Genomic DNA, 14,565 nt, shown 5'->3' with positions numbered 1-14,565 from the left:
TTTTTTGTTAATAAGAATTTAAATCGTAAACTTCTATTCATAAAAAGAAAATTTAAAAAATAATTAACAAGTCTATGAAATTACTTGCAAAAATCAAATTCGACCGTGACATCCCAATTTTTACTAAAAATCAATGGTTTTCTTAGCTAATATTTCAAAATCATCTCCATTTCTTCAGACATTATCAGGTACGTCATTACTAAATCTTCATCTGAATACAAAATATCATTTCTGCTCTGTATACCTGATTCTCATGTTAAATTACAAGAATTGCTTGGAGATAAGTATGTATCAGGGTTTATTAATCAACAAGATGCACTTGTTCTGTTTGATAAAATGCTCCATATGAAACCTCCGCCTACTGTTATTCACTTTACTCAACTATTAACAGCTCTTGTCAAAATGAAACATTACTCACTTGTACTTTCCCTCTTTCGAGATATGCGTGTTTTGAGCATTCCTGTTAATATTGTTACCTTTAGTACCGCCATCAACTGTTGTTGTCACTTAAATAGAATTGATTATGCATTTTCGTTGCTCGCTATGATCATCAAGTGCGGTTTTATGCCTAACGTCTTTACATACAACATAATTTTAAGGGGCCTAATTTCCCAAGATGAAGTTGTCGAGGCAGAGCTTCTGTTCAAGAAGCTCGCTGGATTTAAAGATATTCAACTAGACGTGGTTAGGTATACCACAATAATTGACGGCCTCTGCTAGAGAGGTCATACTTATATGGCTGTTACATTGTTCAAATATATGCAGAGAAAAAGTTGTCAACCTAATATTGTGACTTATAGCATACTCATTGATTCTTTGTGCAAAGACGGTTTAGTAGATCATGCTTTGGGTCTTTTTGCCGAAATGAGTGAGAAAGGCATAAAACCAAATGTTGTAACCTTTAACCTATTAATTCATGGCCTTTGCAACTTCAATCGATGGGAAGATATCACACGATTGTTACAAGAGATGAATATGGAAAAGAATGAAAGATAAAAGAAGCAGGGGATTTGATAGAATTCATGATTCAAAGAGGCCACTATCCTGATGTAGTCACATACAATTTGCTCATGGATGGATACTGCTTGCGGGGAGAAGTTGATGAAGCTTTAGCAGTGCTTACAACCATGACGAGAAAAGGAATATTGCCCGACACTCGTAGCTATAATATCCTGATCAATGGTTGTTGTAAAATGTTGATAGTGGACATTGCATTAGATCTCTTTCGACAATTGTCCCTTGCAGGTTTAACACCGACAATTGAAACTTGCAATACTATTCTGCATGGGTTTTTTCAAGTGGGTAGACATGTTGATGCACGAAAGTTTTATGAGAAGATGCTATATAAAGGTCTAAAACTAAATATGTTTACATGCAATACCATGTTAGATGGACTTTTTAAAAACCGATACGTGGATGAAGCATTGTCATTTTTTCATCTAATGCAGTGCAATGGCTTATCTCCTCATATTCACACCTACAGTATCCTAATTGACGGGTTGTGCAAGAATGGTAAACTAGAAAGGGCGAGAAGCCTTTTTGACAGCCTTCCTTCGAAAGGTTTGTGACCTAATGTCAAGACATACACAATGATGATTCGAGGATTATGTCAAGCTGGGTTCCTCGTGAAGCAAATAAATTATTTAGGGAAATGGAAGCAAATGATTGCTTGCTAGATAGTGGTGTTTACAATTCACTTATCCGCGGTTGTTTTTACAATAAGAAGTTCAAGGAAGCAGTTGTGCTCGTAGATGAAATGCGTGCTCGTGACTTCTCGGCAGATGCTTCTACTACCTCCATGTTAGTTGACTTGTTGGGATCGGAAGAACAGGATGACAATCTTCTTGCTTTGCGTAATAGGTTCTTGCCATAGTTACTGTTTCTCTGTTTCAAGTACTGAATGTAAATTCGATGATGGAAGATTATATATTATTTTCTTTTTAGAATTTGATGGAAGATTATACATCAGTTTCTTTTAGAGTTTACTTAATCACTTCTATTTTGAGCTGTAACTGGTGAGAAGTATGTATTATAAAAAGCACTACATATGCTTTTAAATGTACTTTTAATGCTCTACAGATTTCACTAGTCAACCCGATGTTGAAAGTTACTGTGTTGTACATATGCTTGTTCCGATAATCTGATAGGGACCAGTGCTTCTTCGACAACAATCAGAAGTGACGTGAGTGGCCTGGATGCTGGTGTTTGGCAGGTACTTATGTTTCTTCTTCAATATTATCTGAGCCATGTACTTGGATGTCTTGAGGGATACATCCACAGAACTGATACTAGAGTATTATGGAGGTACTAGGTAGAAATTGTGCGGATAGCGGGAGCTTCTAGTCTGTCATCTTATTTTTTCTCTACTTCTCTTTTCTCCACAACCTACAGACATTCTCCCTCATAGACATGCACTCGGTACTTCATTAGTGAAAATCTGGGCTTTCCAACTCCTTTGTACTTGTTTTAATTTTTGTAATTTCTATCTGCAAAAAATAGGAGTTTCCAGTCCTTTCTTTTTTTTGCTGAAAAAAACATTTTCAAAAGGAGGTTGGCATATTTATAATATTAACAAACATACTTGCCTATATTTTTTCACCAGGTGATTCTGTTCTATGTCTTAGTAGAGCCTTTTTTCTGCAGTTTTATTTTGGAGCAAGATTTTTGTCTACTTATCTGTGAGTTCAACTCTTTACTTGGCTCAACTTCATGTTTCCAGACGTCTCTCATAAAACCATCTTATTCCCTCCACCTCATATAAATAGGTTGATTTTTTTCAAAAGCATTAGTAGCTTCTAATCTTTTACCTGGTCTAGTATTGTTGTTTCTTTCATTTGATTAAATTTCAAATGCATTTCTAACATTTACTTCTGCCCATTCAAAGGTACAAAAATCAGAAATTTAGTTAAATTTACATGTTTCGAGTGAACTAATAGCTTGTAAGCTTTTTGGCAAATTTCATGGTGGATTGTAACATGTCATCTCCATTCTAGCAGCAAGTTCTGTCATGTCTGGAGTTGCTTCTCTATCTGACATGAGTATGATTACATATTTATGAAGCCTTAATTATGCAGGTATACTAGTAGGATGTAGTTCTTGTGGATCTTAGTCAATGTTGTGCAGGTGGTAATGCGGCTAATTATGGTTAGCAGGGATGTTGGACCGACATTTTCTCCTTTTTGTGGTTGCGCCTGGGCACTGGGCTTGTTGAATTAGTTGATGTGTTACAAATCTAATGAACATCCTTAGATATTAACAAGACAGCTATGTTTAGATATTAATAAGACAGCTATGTTGTAGGTTTTGCCGCTGGGAAAAATTCTGAGTGATGCCTGAAGAGTCTCTCCTCTCTACCTCTGTGCACCACCAGTCTCCAAGAAGCCAAGCGTTCATATCTACCTCTTTTCTCTAGACTGTCATCTTTCACTCCCGAGAAAAAAGAATGGAAAGTAGAAAATTTCTCATATATGGGAAAGAATATTTTGGATGGAATCTTTCACAATCTTAGCTATTTTTTCTATTGTTTGGTTGAAGTTACATTAAAATCAAGTATAAATTTCATATATTTTGAAATCAACTTAATTTATACTATTTCATCTTTATTTAAATAATAAAATGTAAATGTTTATTATAATAATAATATTAATTAATTAATTTTTTTATTAAATTATATAATATTAAATATCTAAAATATTTAAATCAAATATATTCAATACATTTATACATGATATCATAAATGAAAACTCACCCAATATACTCAGTTTTTTATTCCTATCTGATACCACTACTTCATTAATGAAAACTCATCCCATATGCTCAATTTTTGATTCCCGCCTGATACCACTACTTCAATCGGCACAAGAGAAATTAATTTTGTTCCCTTTTACTTCCTTATTTTTTTTTATAAAAAAATTCCGGACATACGATAAGGTTTCGAATTAAAATGATTAATGCATAAGTTTAAAAATGGTTAAATTTTATGGAAGGTTAGTCTAACTAGACTACATACATACATTTTGTATGGGTTTTTTTAGTATAATACGTAAATAAATTAACTTTTAAGAAATTATTCCTTTGTTGTCAGAATTTGAAATTTTCAGAGTTACTTGCGAAATCAATAGGCCTGCTCGTGCATTTTCTAATGACACGCATGGCTGCCATCTTGATTTGTGAATATTAAAGTTTATTTATATAAAAAAATAATAATTTTGTCAACTATTTTACTCGCTCGGTCTTAAAATAACTGTGCAATTTTGAAAAAAAAATATATTTTAAAATAATTATCCACTTTTAATTTCACTATTTATATTAAAACAAAATATTTATTTTTTCAAGATAAAATTCTACCCCACATATAATTATTGACAATTATTTTATCACTATTTTTTGTTTCTAAACGAATTTTGTAATATAAGTAATATTTTTTGAAGTGTACGGTTGGGAAGTATCAAACATGAAAGGGCAATAACTTATGACTTATGTCTCTGTTAAATTTATATTCCACATTAATTTTATTTTAGTTTGTGCACGTGAGTTACTTCTATGCTACGTGAAATCAGTCTGCGGACAAGATGTTTGATTAAATGCCCGAACGAACTACTAATAGTTAGCCCAAGAAAATTGGGAATTAACGGCCTGTTCTATATTGTACTTTAGGTAGTGCTGGGAAATAATGGTGTTGTCTAAACATGCTCACAGCCTTTTCTGTAAACACTTATACCTCAAAATCAAACCAAGTAGATGTTTGTATCACAGCTTAAGAGAACATCAGGTACAGAATTTACCGTCGAAATGGTACGAAAAGGAGTATCCAATGCTATTAAAATTGACCCATTTGTTGAAAGATTTGGACTTAATGGATGGAAAGCTAGTTAACATCAATGACAATGCATCAGTTTTTGATGACAATCTTTTGAGTAAAATCCAGGAGTTTAAGTCCATTGTTAGGACATATATAGGGTATTCTGAGACACAAGCATCGCTAAAATTGGTTTTGATGTCAGCAGAACCAGGATTAGAACCGCGGTTGTTGTTTAGTAAGGCGTGTGAAAGGCAGCCTATGATTGTGAATTCGCTCACTAAAGTGTGCAATTTCTTGGACATTTCTGCGCAAAGAAGGAAAGCAGTGCGGTTGTCGATAACTCCACAGGTTACGCAGCATCAGATATGGGCTGGTGCTATTGTGGAGACACTTAAAGCGCTAAAGTCCGATATGGATGTTTTGAGTCAGCAGGGTATTGGCAAAGTTGATAACATAGGACAGCAAGTAGTTGTTACTTGTTTAAAGTTCTTAGACACAGCAACTTCTTATGATCCCGAGTCCACTTCTTGGATGCGACCAGCGCCTGCCAAAGTGATAACTCCGCCTGCTTCGCAGAAATGGGAAGATGTTCTTGAGATGTTTAATGATCTAATCAGTTGCTTGAGGAATGAAAAAGAGCTAGCTTTACATCTTGCGAAACTTGAGGTCATGAAAGAAGGACTCTCTCAGATCAAGGATGTTTTGATTGATAAAAATATTGGATACAGGGAAACTCGTTACCAAGAAAGTTTGGTATCAAAGAAACTATCGAAGACATTAGGTCACTCATCTCCCTGCTTGTTCACACTTCTATTGTATTATCTCTATGGCAATGTAAAAGATATTGAAGTAGAGCTCTGCGGTGGGGTCAATTGTAATGAAGGAGGGAATCAGCATTGCTTGTACATGGGGAAAATTTTGATATTAGACGAGGAGAGAATGGTTTGGAGTGCAGTGAAGCAGCTAGATAGAGCTCTTGGACTGTTCAAGCTCGTGTGGGAAACGTCAGGTATGAAAGAATCTTTAGAGGTACAAGGTCATTTATGGTGTGTTGGAGCAGAGACACGGTTACTTACTTATAAAGGTAATATGTTCTTTGTGCATGGTATCGGTCTCTGATTTCTATCTAATTGACGTTACAGGAAGAGCAGTGTGAAATGCTTTATTGCTAATCCTATATGCGCTCTTTTCTGTTCATGTTTCACATTCAACAATTATCTTCGAGCACAAACATGTTTGTGATTGTGGCGTAAAATAGAACACATAAGTGAGTTAAAGATTTGAATTACTATTGTTTTGATCGGTTTTGTTTCGGATATATTGTTTATTCCCCCTGGTGTTCATTCTTCTTGATAACGTTGATGATTGTGTAATCTGTTTTGAGACATCTTTTGGGAGACCAAAAGTCTATATAAAGAAAATTGTAAGAACGTGTTATTGTGCGACCAACACACGCTAAAGGTTAAGAAATTTACACATTCTTCTCTTCTTTTTCTCGCAATGTGAAAAGACATGAAAGAAAATAAAGTCGTAACAGACTATTTGATGCTAGACATGTGCAAGTATGTAATGTATGCTGATGTCCAACTCAGGGATAGACAACAAAGATTCATCTTCCGAGTTGTAAAGATCTAATTGTTTCACTTTTTGATTTTTGCCCCTAATTACCGTAGTTCTTAAAGTTTCGGTCTCTAAACGATAAATCTCCCTCCCTGATTCCTCAATACTTATCTTGTCGTTCTTTTTACTCCATTTTTCAAATAAATTAATTTCGGTTTAGGAAAACCTGATGGAGATCATAATTCATAAGCTAGTGATATACCAGCAACAACATAACATGTGTTGGTTGGTCACTTTTCATAAGCAAGGAATCATTGCTTCAGCAGTAAACCCGGTTAACTCTTGAGCAATGTATGTTCTGTTTGGCCTTTATCAGATAAACCCGCAGTTTGTAGCCACAACTTACAAGAATGCACGTGCTACTTTTTGATCAAACTACTGAAAATAAGTTTGTTTTTATAGATATGAGCTCTGTTTCAGTTTTAATAATGGGCTTTCTTTAAGTATCACAAGTTGAACTGTGCCAAATGCCAATACTCAATACTGATGACGGCAAGGAATTTTAAAAAAAAAAAAAAACTAAACAGCAATTTTGTTTAATATGTACTGTGTTGTTTGTACATACTGGGTCAAATCTAAGGAACAAGGAAACAAATATGTTTATTCTTAGATTAGGTTTTATTTTTATTTTTTCCAGGTTTAAATTGATTTTGGATATCAAATACTTGTATATGAAGATATTGTGCAGGGAACATTTCCTGTAGAGAAGTGTGTTTTAAATATCCAAGGTCACAAGTTCCATTACTTCATCGAAAGTAGTAGAATTTTCCACAAAAAAAAGTATTACAACACTGACTTGTAGAGCCTAAATCATCTCAGCTTTGACTTTTTCGAGCTCTTTAAAGGCTGTGCAGCAGGGCGAGCGGTGGCACTTTTTGTAATCCTTTTTGCATCGTACTTGATGGAGGAGAAAGCACAAACCACCGCAATCAAGATGGTTGGGTAGACAAAAACAGCCTTGGTAGGGTCTGTGCTAGCTGATTTCCCTAGTATCCCTTCTTTAACAAGCCCCCAAATGATTAGAAGAGTCCCAAACATGCTCATCCTCCCAGGTTTCATAATACCGATCAAAGCTCCTGCTACAGAAAAGTAGCTTCCAGCCAGAACCTGGATGCAGATACTTATAAGAACAAAATAACGAAACGACGGAACACTAGTTATAGGATATACCATATCCTATAGCCTGATTCTAGAATTCTGACATGAGTAGCATATCTGGACCTTACTTTTGGAACAAAATTAAAGTGACATTACCAGCATCAGGCCATCGATTTGCAGTATGCTGGGTCACTAATCTTATAACGGACACTTAAATAGGTGTATATTGGAAAGTGATTGTGACTTGGAGAATAAGGCGCTACAATCAAAACACATTGAAATGCAATATGACAAGCTTTTATGCTCAAGAGAAAATCTCAGAAAGCATTATCAGTCTAAATTGAGATTTAAATTAAAGTAAACTAATTACTCTTGGATTATGACGTTTAAAATATGACGAGACAAAATTAACATAGAGGTGGTATAATAAATTTATGGGGGTTGATAGCTATGGGGTCAGCAAAGAAGAATAATATGCTACCAGATAATACACACACACACATAAACACACACTACCAAATCGATAATTTATTTAATAACCCTACTATCAGCCAGCCTCACGGGCAGGGTAAAAAGGTTGAACTGCTTTTGGTGTAATGCTGAAAATCAAAACACGGATATTGATTAAACAAACCTCCAAGCGCTGCAGATCAGGCACTGGAGAAGCCTCCTTTGCATCAGTCAAGTTGTAAATTTTTAACACCTCGCCCCATCTTGGTACTGTCATGTTACTGACAAGACCATTTACAATGGCCCCAGGGTAAAGAAGGGTCTTCACTACAGGAACAGGAAAGATATCACTTGCTATCAACTGAGAAGCCGTGACTTCCATTGGTGTTCTACACATTCCAGACCTACATTGTATCCTGATAAAATAGTCCAGAAAAAAATATAAATTAAACAAGTTAATCATCATAAACTACTAATAATAGCTAGGAAATATATCACTTAAATGAGAGATAACTGGTCACCGGTGCCAAAGATTATGGCAATGGCAAGTATTGAATTTCATAAGAAAGAAAATCAGAGTAGGACATTTGAAACCAAAGTGAACCAAAGAATTCAATCAACAACAAAATACCACGTTAACTGAGTGTTATCAATATCATTAACCCCCAGTATGAGACTATTTTTGTGCACTTTGGCATGCTAGTTGTGTCTGTCTAGCACAGTCCTCCAAACGAATCTACCATAAGTATGCATACTAGACAAAGAATCAGATATCTACGTACAAGGGTTGGGCAAACTGATGGTTCAATCAGATAAGATTACAGAGAAAAGCAGCATAACAAAGCTCGAGGTAATCGGTGCACTGAAGGATAAAGGTAAATTCAGTGATTTGAAAACCAAACTATACTCCAGCGGCAGACTACGAGCACCAAATCTTTGGTGCTTCATTCACTCCAATGACAGTCAGGACTGAAAATGAACTCAAGTACTTGGTGCTCAATTTGATACAGTTTTTTCAAATTTTCAATTAATTATAACTCATACCTAACTGAGAAATGAAAGCAAAAATAATATGGCCACACTATTATCTTGCATTTGTCTTAAATAGTTCGAATAATGCAAGATTGTTTTTGGTAACATAAAATTCATAAACAATGGATTTCAATGACATGTATTGAGTTTGAGTGTCATTTCAATTATCAAATTTATGCAGTGTTCTAAAAATCCCCGATTTTTTAAAAAATCCCCGATTAATCCCCGATTAATCCCCTACAAAGTATCCGACCGATTCGATCTTTGAAATCCGATTTATTTTTACGAATTTTTCTTTATTGCAGTATATATAATTATTTATTAAAATTAAAATACTATATTAATTTAAATATGAATAATTATAGAAATTATAATATAATAAATATATATTTGTTAATAAATAACTAATATAATCATAATAATATATTAAATCTAATTTAATATTATAATACATCCGATTTTTACTCCGATTAATCCCCGATTTTCAATTAATCCTAAATCAGTAGCTCGACCGATCTTCCCCGATTCCCGATTTTTACAACACTGAATTTATGCTTATATTTCAGTATCTTGGAATTGAATCAAATCTAAATTTTTTTGATTATTCAAACATGTCAGTTGTACCATAACAAGAATTTCAAGTAAATTCCAAGTATCCAAACAGGCCATACTGTTTGATATAACATACTTGATTCAAGTTTACCAATTTTCTTCATAATGCACATTTAAATATGTTATCTACATTTGATATATAATGTAATACTGTGCTAATAACTATACAGTACAAATTTAACTTGTACCTATTTTATGTCAAATGTTTACTGTTCAGCTTAGAAACAAAATAAATCTCGTATTTAGTAGCTGGCATTCAGCTCGCACTAATCACAGTGGAAATTTGAGAGCTTATGTTCATGACTAGTTGAAATTAAATATGCACAAATCAAAATCGTGTTACATAAAAGCAAGAAGTAAAATATAATCATGCTAATACTCAAAGTATTCAATAGTTGTATTTCTAGTTTTACTAGTTTCTACAATATAATCCTATTTCATTTTTTTTCATGCATCACCTATTCAAACTTCATTAATGAGAGTCACTAAATATAAAGAGTACATCCAACTCATTACTATGATTGATGGTTACAACATCTCATTTTGCTACACAATATTATAACAGATGTACATAAATGAATAGAGGGGTAAGAATTTTAGGTGTTTAATAAACACCACTACGAGCATCCCCAAAAGCACCTGCCCTGATTCAAGGTAGTCTGTGATGTTTGTAACACAACCCTCATGCCACGACAACAAAACATTAAACACTAAATGCTAGATGAATTTAGCTCGGCACTGAAAGAAAGAAAAGCAAAAAAGAACGGTTACAACTTGGGCTTATTTCTCTCCGGTGGTTGCAGTGAGAGAGTGTGATGCAGGACAACACTAAGAATAAGGAAAAGGATTAAGTCCCTCAAACAAATCTCATGAACCCCCTTTAAACGAAAGATGAAAAGCAAAAGAGATCTGTTTTTTACTCTTGCTTAAATGTTACCCTAAGGTATACTAAATGTTATCCTAAGGTACAACTTAAGGATTTTTCAACAACTATACGTAAGAGGGGTTGAAGAGAAGGGAGGACATGATTAATAAGTAACAGGAAAGGTGTGTACTTAATAGGAGAGGTGTGTAATGTGTGGAACATGTGGTAAACAAGTGAAGAAGATGTGGATGTAGAGAGGGAGGGGGAGGAGAGGTTAGGCTGCAGAACAATGTTTCCCCTTCCAAACATGCGACCCTTCACTTCCTCTTTTAAAAAAACCAACTTCTACTCCATCAAAACTCTAAACTAAACCCTAGTTTGTCTCTGTGTCATGAATGTTCACTTGTATATAAGCAAGTGTAACTATTGATATTTAGCAACAACAAATAAACGTTGTAGCCACTGGTCTTAAATGAATTGATCTATTGTTAAACAGCAAACCCATCAAAGAATAAGAGTCTTATCTTCCTCCAATTTTGCATCAACTATTTCAGGTTAATTAGGTTTCTCCATCTTTAGTTGGTACACATGGCGCATCAAATTTTAACTTATTAATCAAGTCCAACTACTTCAATTTTGCAACTTTGACCACAGTCCCTTAGGCATGCTTTTGTCCACAACACCACTGTTAACATCATCACTAACACCGACACTGATGACACAAATGCATTGTGATTCAGCATTGCACACCTCATCTTCATTACTCGTATTCGTTGATTTCAGACATCATTTTATTGCCTGAATATTACTTCATCTACCATCATATAGAGTAAATTTAAATTTCATATGTCATAATCATGACCTCAACTACAAGTCTACAAGCACACAGATCAATTAACGGATTAACTTAATTGGTAAAGTAAGCGTCAGCACTCTCTAATACTAATGGTGTCATTCACAAAAAACACCGCACACTTGGACTTTCCAAGACACCAATGGTTTAGATTTAATGTTGATGCAGGAGCTTGTAAGCTTTTTTTAAGCCTTCCTAACTTATTTACCACATCTGTTACTCAACTCACCTCTCCTATAGATGCCCTTAATTGCATTTTCTATCAGAAAAGCAAATTAAAAAAACCAAGGCAAACAACCTAAATCTTCAAATGGTAAAAAAAAATCATATTATAAAATAATCCCTGATTATAGCCTAGTTGATGTCTCTCACTCTTGGAAACAGTAGATCGATAATTCGTGTCTCGGTTAACCTAAATGTCTGCATAAGTATTGCAATTCATATAAAATCAATAGCAAGATTACATATCAATACATGTGCATATCTGCTTATTATGTACATGATCAACAAATAAATAATCACTTAAACTAAAATAACAAAATATACAAGAATCAGATCTTCCAACAATCAGATTAAACAAAATTCTGCATATCAGTCTATTCAAGTTAAAACCACCTATTAAGGGTGATTAGACAAAGAAAATACACAAAGATTAAGTAATGAAAGAAACTAAAAGTACCCAGATAACTAAATAGAACCTGAAAAGAGGAATCTGAAGGAAGATGAGGAAGAAATAGATGCGAGATGCGTATGCAGGTAACTTATTTAACCATCTTCTTCTTGGGGCGATGGGGATTGCTACGGGAGATTGATTCATCTCTCTCTCTCCTCTCTCTCTCTCTCTCTCGGCCGTTTTTTCTACAGATGTGCAAGGTTTTTAGTTGGATGGCCTATCTGGAGACCGGAATCGAAACGGGATCAATTATTGGTAATTTAAAAAACAAATTACTTTATTCATAAATTATAGCCCAAAACCACTTTTTCATATATAAACAAATGTTATTCATTTTTTAATAAATTTTATTGGAAAAAAAATGTAAAAGCAAATATTATTAATAACATCGAATGTAATTTATTTATAAAATTAATTTTAAGTGGCCTCAATTATCCTATCAAAAAAAGTGGGCTCAATTATTTAATATCTATTTTATATATAATAGGAGAAAAAATTCATGAGATTTTTTATTCTCATTAAAATAACTATTTTACCATTGTATGTGTTATTTATTATAAAAAAATCTATTTATAAATGTTACAGAATTACTTCATAAAATTTTAAAAGAATTTATAAAATCAAACAAATAGTTATGACAATTGAGTCGAATTTATAAAAATAATTTTAAAAAATAAATAAATATTACTATTGAATTAGTATATAGAGAAATGTTGAAATCATTCACGAATAAAAATCGTCAAACGATTAAAATAACGCTATATTAATCCCTATGTATGACCTAAGTAGTTATCTTTAACATATTCTCAAATACAAATCTCATGTCATGCAACATGCATATATAACAATTTTGTATTCCATCACTAAAAAGTTTAAACAATCGCCGGGTATAAACTGTTTTGAGTGATATTTTTACTACAGTTCAAATAAATTATTAAGTACTATACATTTTATTTTCTAACACAACTCATTAGAACTGTTCATGAACCGAGCCGAGCCGAGTTTTGATCGAACCAAGTCGAGTTTTAGTTTTTTTTCTGACGAACCGAGCCAAGCCGAGCTTTCTTAACGAACAGAAAACCGTGTTCGAGCTCGTTAACGAATGAGCCGAACACGAGGTTTTATCGAACAAAATCGAGCCGAGCCGAACACGAGCTTTTTCCATCAAAACGAGCCAAGCCGAGCCGAGCTGAAGTAAAAAAATCTAGTCAAAACACCGGTTGACTATTAAAATAACAAACCAAATACATTTATTTTTTTCTAAAATATTCGTCATATCACTAAAATATATAGATCTTAACATTCGTACGGTTGGATCATTCATAAATATTTTTTAAAAAATTGAAAAATTAATATGAGCCTAAACATTAGTTACAAGTATTGTTCAAACCATTGATGATTATCAAAATAACAAACAAAATAAATTTATTTTTTTCTAAAATTTTTATCATATCACTAAAATATATAGATCTTAACATCCGTATGGTTGGATCATTCATATATATTTTTAAAAAATTGAAACATTAATACGAGACTAAACACTAGTTACAAGTATAGGTCAAAACACCGGTTGACTGTTAAAATAACAAACTAAATACATTTATTTTTTTCTAAAATTTTTGTCACATCACTAAAATATATAGATCTTAACATTCATACGGTTGGATCATTCATAAATATTTTTTAAAAAATTGAAATATTAATATGGGCCTAAACACTAGTTACAAGTATAGTTCAAACGATTGGTTGATTATCAAAATAAATTTATTTTTTTCTAAATTTTTTATTATATTACTTAAATATATAGATCTTGACATTCGTACGGTTGGATCATTTATAAATATTTTTTTAAAAATAGGAACATCAATCAGGAAATAAATATTAGTTACAAGTAGTAGTTAAATCACTTGTTAATTATTAAAATAACAAATTAATAAATTAATTTTTACTATCTGCTTTTTTTTCAAATTACTAAAATATATACTTTGACATTCATATGGTTCAATAATTTAAAATTATTTATAAAAAATCTGAATAAAATTTACAATATTCAAATATATATAAAATTAATTTTTTTTGAATTTTTTCGAGTCAAACCGAGCCGAGCTCGAGCCGAGCCGAACTCAAACCGAGCCGAACTCAAGCCGAACATGCCAAAAGCTCGGCTCGAGCTCGTTTTCTTAACGAACACATTTTTGTGTTCGAGCTCGAACTCGAGCCCTTAACGAGCCGAGCTCGAGTTTGTTCGCGAACGGTTCGGTTCGCGAACAGCTCTACAACTCATATTAAAGTTTTTTTAAAAAATAAAAGTAACTTTTTTTGTCTTTTTATGATAAAGTCTAAAAACAAAACTTTGTATATAATTAATGGCCATATTTTTTTCTTATTTTTTAATTATTATATATATTTGCACATATTTTTAAAATTGAAAGCTGAAAAAACTGATAATTAGACCACATTAAGTGATTACAAATGATAACTGGTTGAGATCGATGAACAAAATGATATATGAGCTCCATTTCAGTGACCAGTTTAATATTTTACACACTGAAAATATTGTA

The 14,565-nt window shown here is 33.1% G+C and overlaps 2 protein-coding genes and 1 pseudogene across 2 annotated transcripts; 2 read left to right on the top strand and 1 right to left on the bottom strand.

Annotated features, from left to right (window-relative positions):
- The first annotated feature begins 159 nt into the window (after window positions 1-159).
- LOC141697771 (uncharacterized) lies at window positions 160-2,085 on the top strand (annotated as a pseudogene).
- Window positions 2,086-4,454: 2,369 nt separating this feature from the next.
- Window positions 4,455-6,250, top strand: LOC141697870 (uncharacterized). The gene has a single exon (XM_074502425.1). It carries the CDS (start codon window positions 4,673-4,675, stop codon window positions 5,918-5,920), a length of 1,248 nt encoding a protein of 415 aa, XP_074358526.1. The 5' UTR covers window positions 4,455-4,672; the 3' UTR covers window positions 5,921-6,250.
- Window positions 6,251-7,122: 872 nt separating this feature from the next.
- On the bottom strand, window positions 7,123-12,244 carry LOC141697651 (uncharacterized). The gene is made up of 3 exons (XM_074502144.1): window positions 12,030-12,244; window positions 8,154-8,385; window positions 7,123-7,528 (listed from the first exon to the last, which is right to left on the bottom strand). Exons 1-3 carry the CDS (start codon window positions 12,146-12,148, stop codon window positions 7,232-7,234), a joined length of 648 nt encoding a protein of 215 aa, XP_074358245.1. The 5' UTR covers window positions 12,149-12,244; the 3' UTR covers window positions 7,123-7,231.
- Window positions 12,245-14,565: the final 2,321 nt, after the last annotated feature.

This window comes from Apium graveolens, chromosome 11, assembly GCF_009905375.1.
Source record: "Apium graveolens cultivar Ventura chromosome 11, ASM990537v1, whole genome shotgun sequence".
In the NCBI taxonomy this organism is placed as follows: domain Eukaryota; kingdom Viridiplantae; phylum Streptophyta; class Magnoliopsida; order Apiales; family Apiaceae; genus Apium; species Apium graveolens.
This window is presented reverse-complemented; position numbering and strand designations above follow the sequence as displayed.

What these genes read in the sequence shown, in the direction of transcription:
- LOC141697870 (XM_074502425.1), top strand. Translation starts at nt 4,673, where the DNA reads ATGGTGTTGTCTAAACATGCTCACAGCCTTTTCTGTAAACACTTATAC.
- LOC141697651 (XM_074502144.1), bottom strand. Translation starts at nt 12,148, where the DNA reads ATGAATCAATCTCCCGTAGCAATCCCCATCGCCCCAAGAAGAAGATGG. An exon ending in CTTCAGATTCCTCTTTTCAG is followed by an intron (nt 8,386 to 12,029) that starts GTTCTATTTAGT and finishes CTATTTTATCAG; the next exon opens with GATACAATGTAGGTCTGGAA. An exon ending in CTGATCTGCAGCGCTTGGAG is followed by an intron (nt 7,529 to 8,153) that starts GTTTGTTTAATC and finishes ATCTGCATCCAG; the next exon opens with GTTCTGGCTGGAAGCTACTT.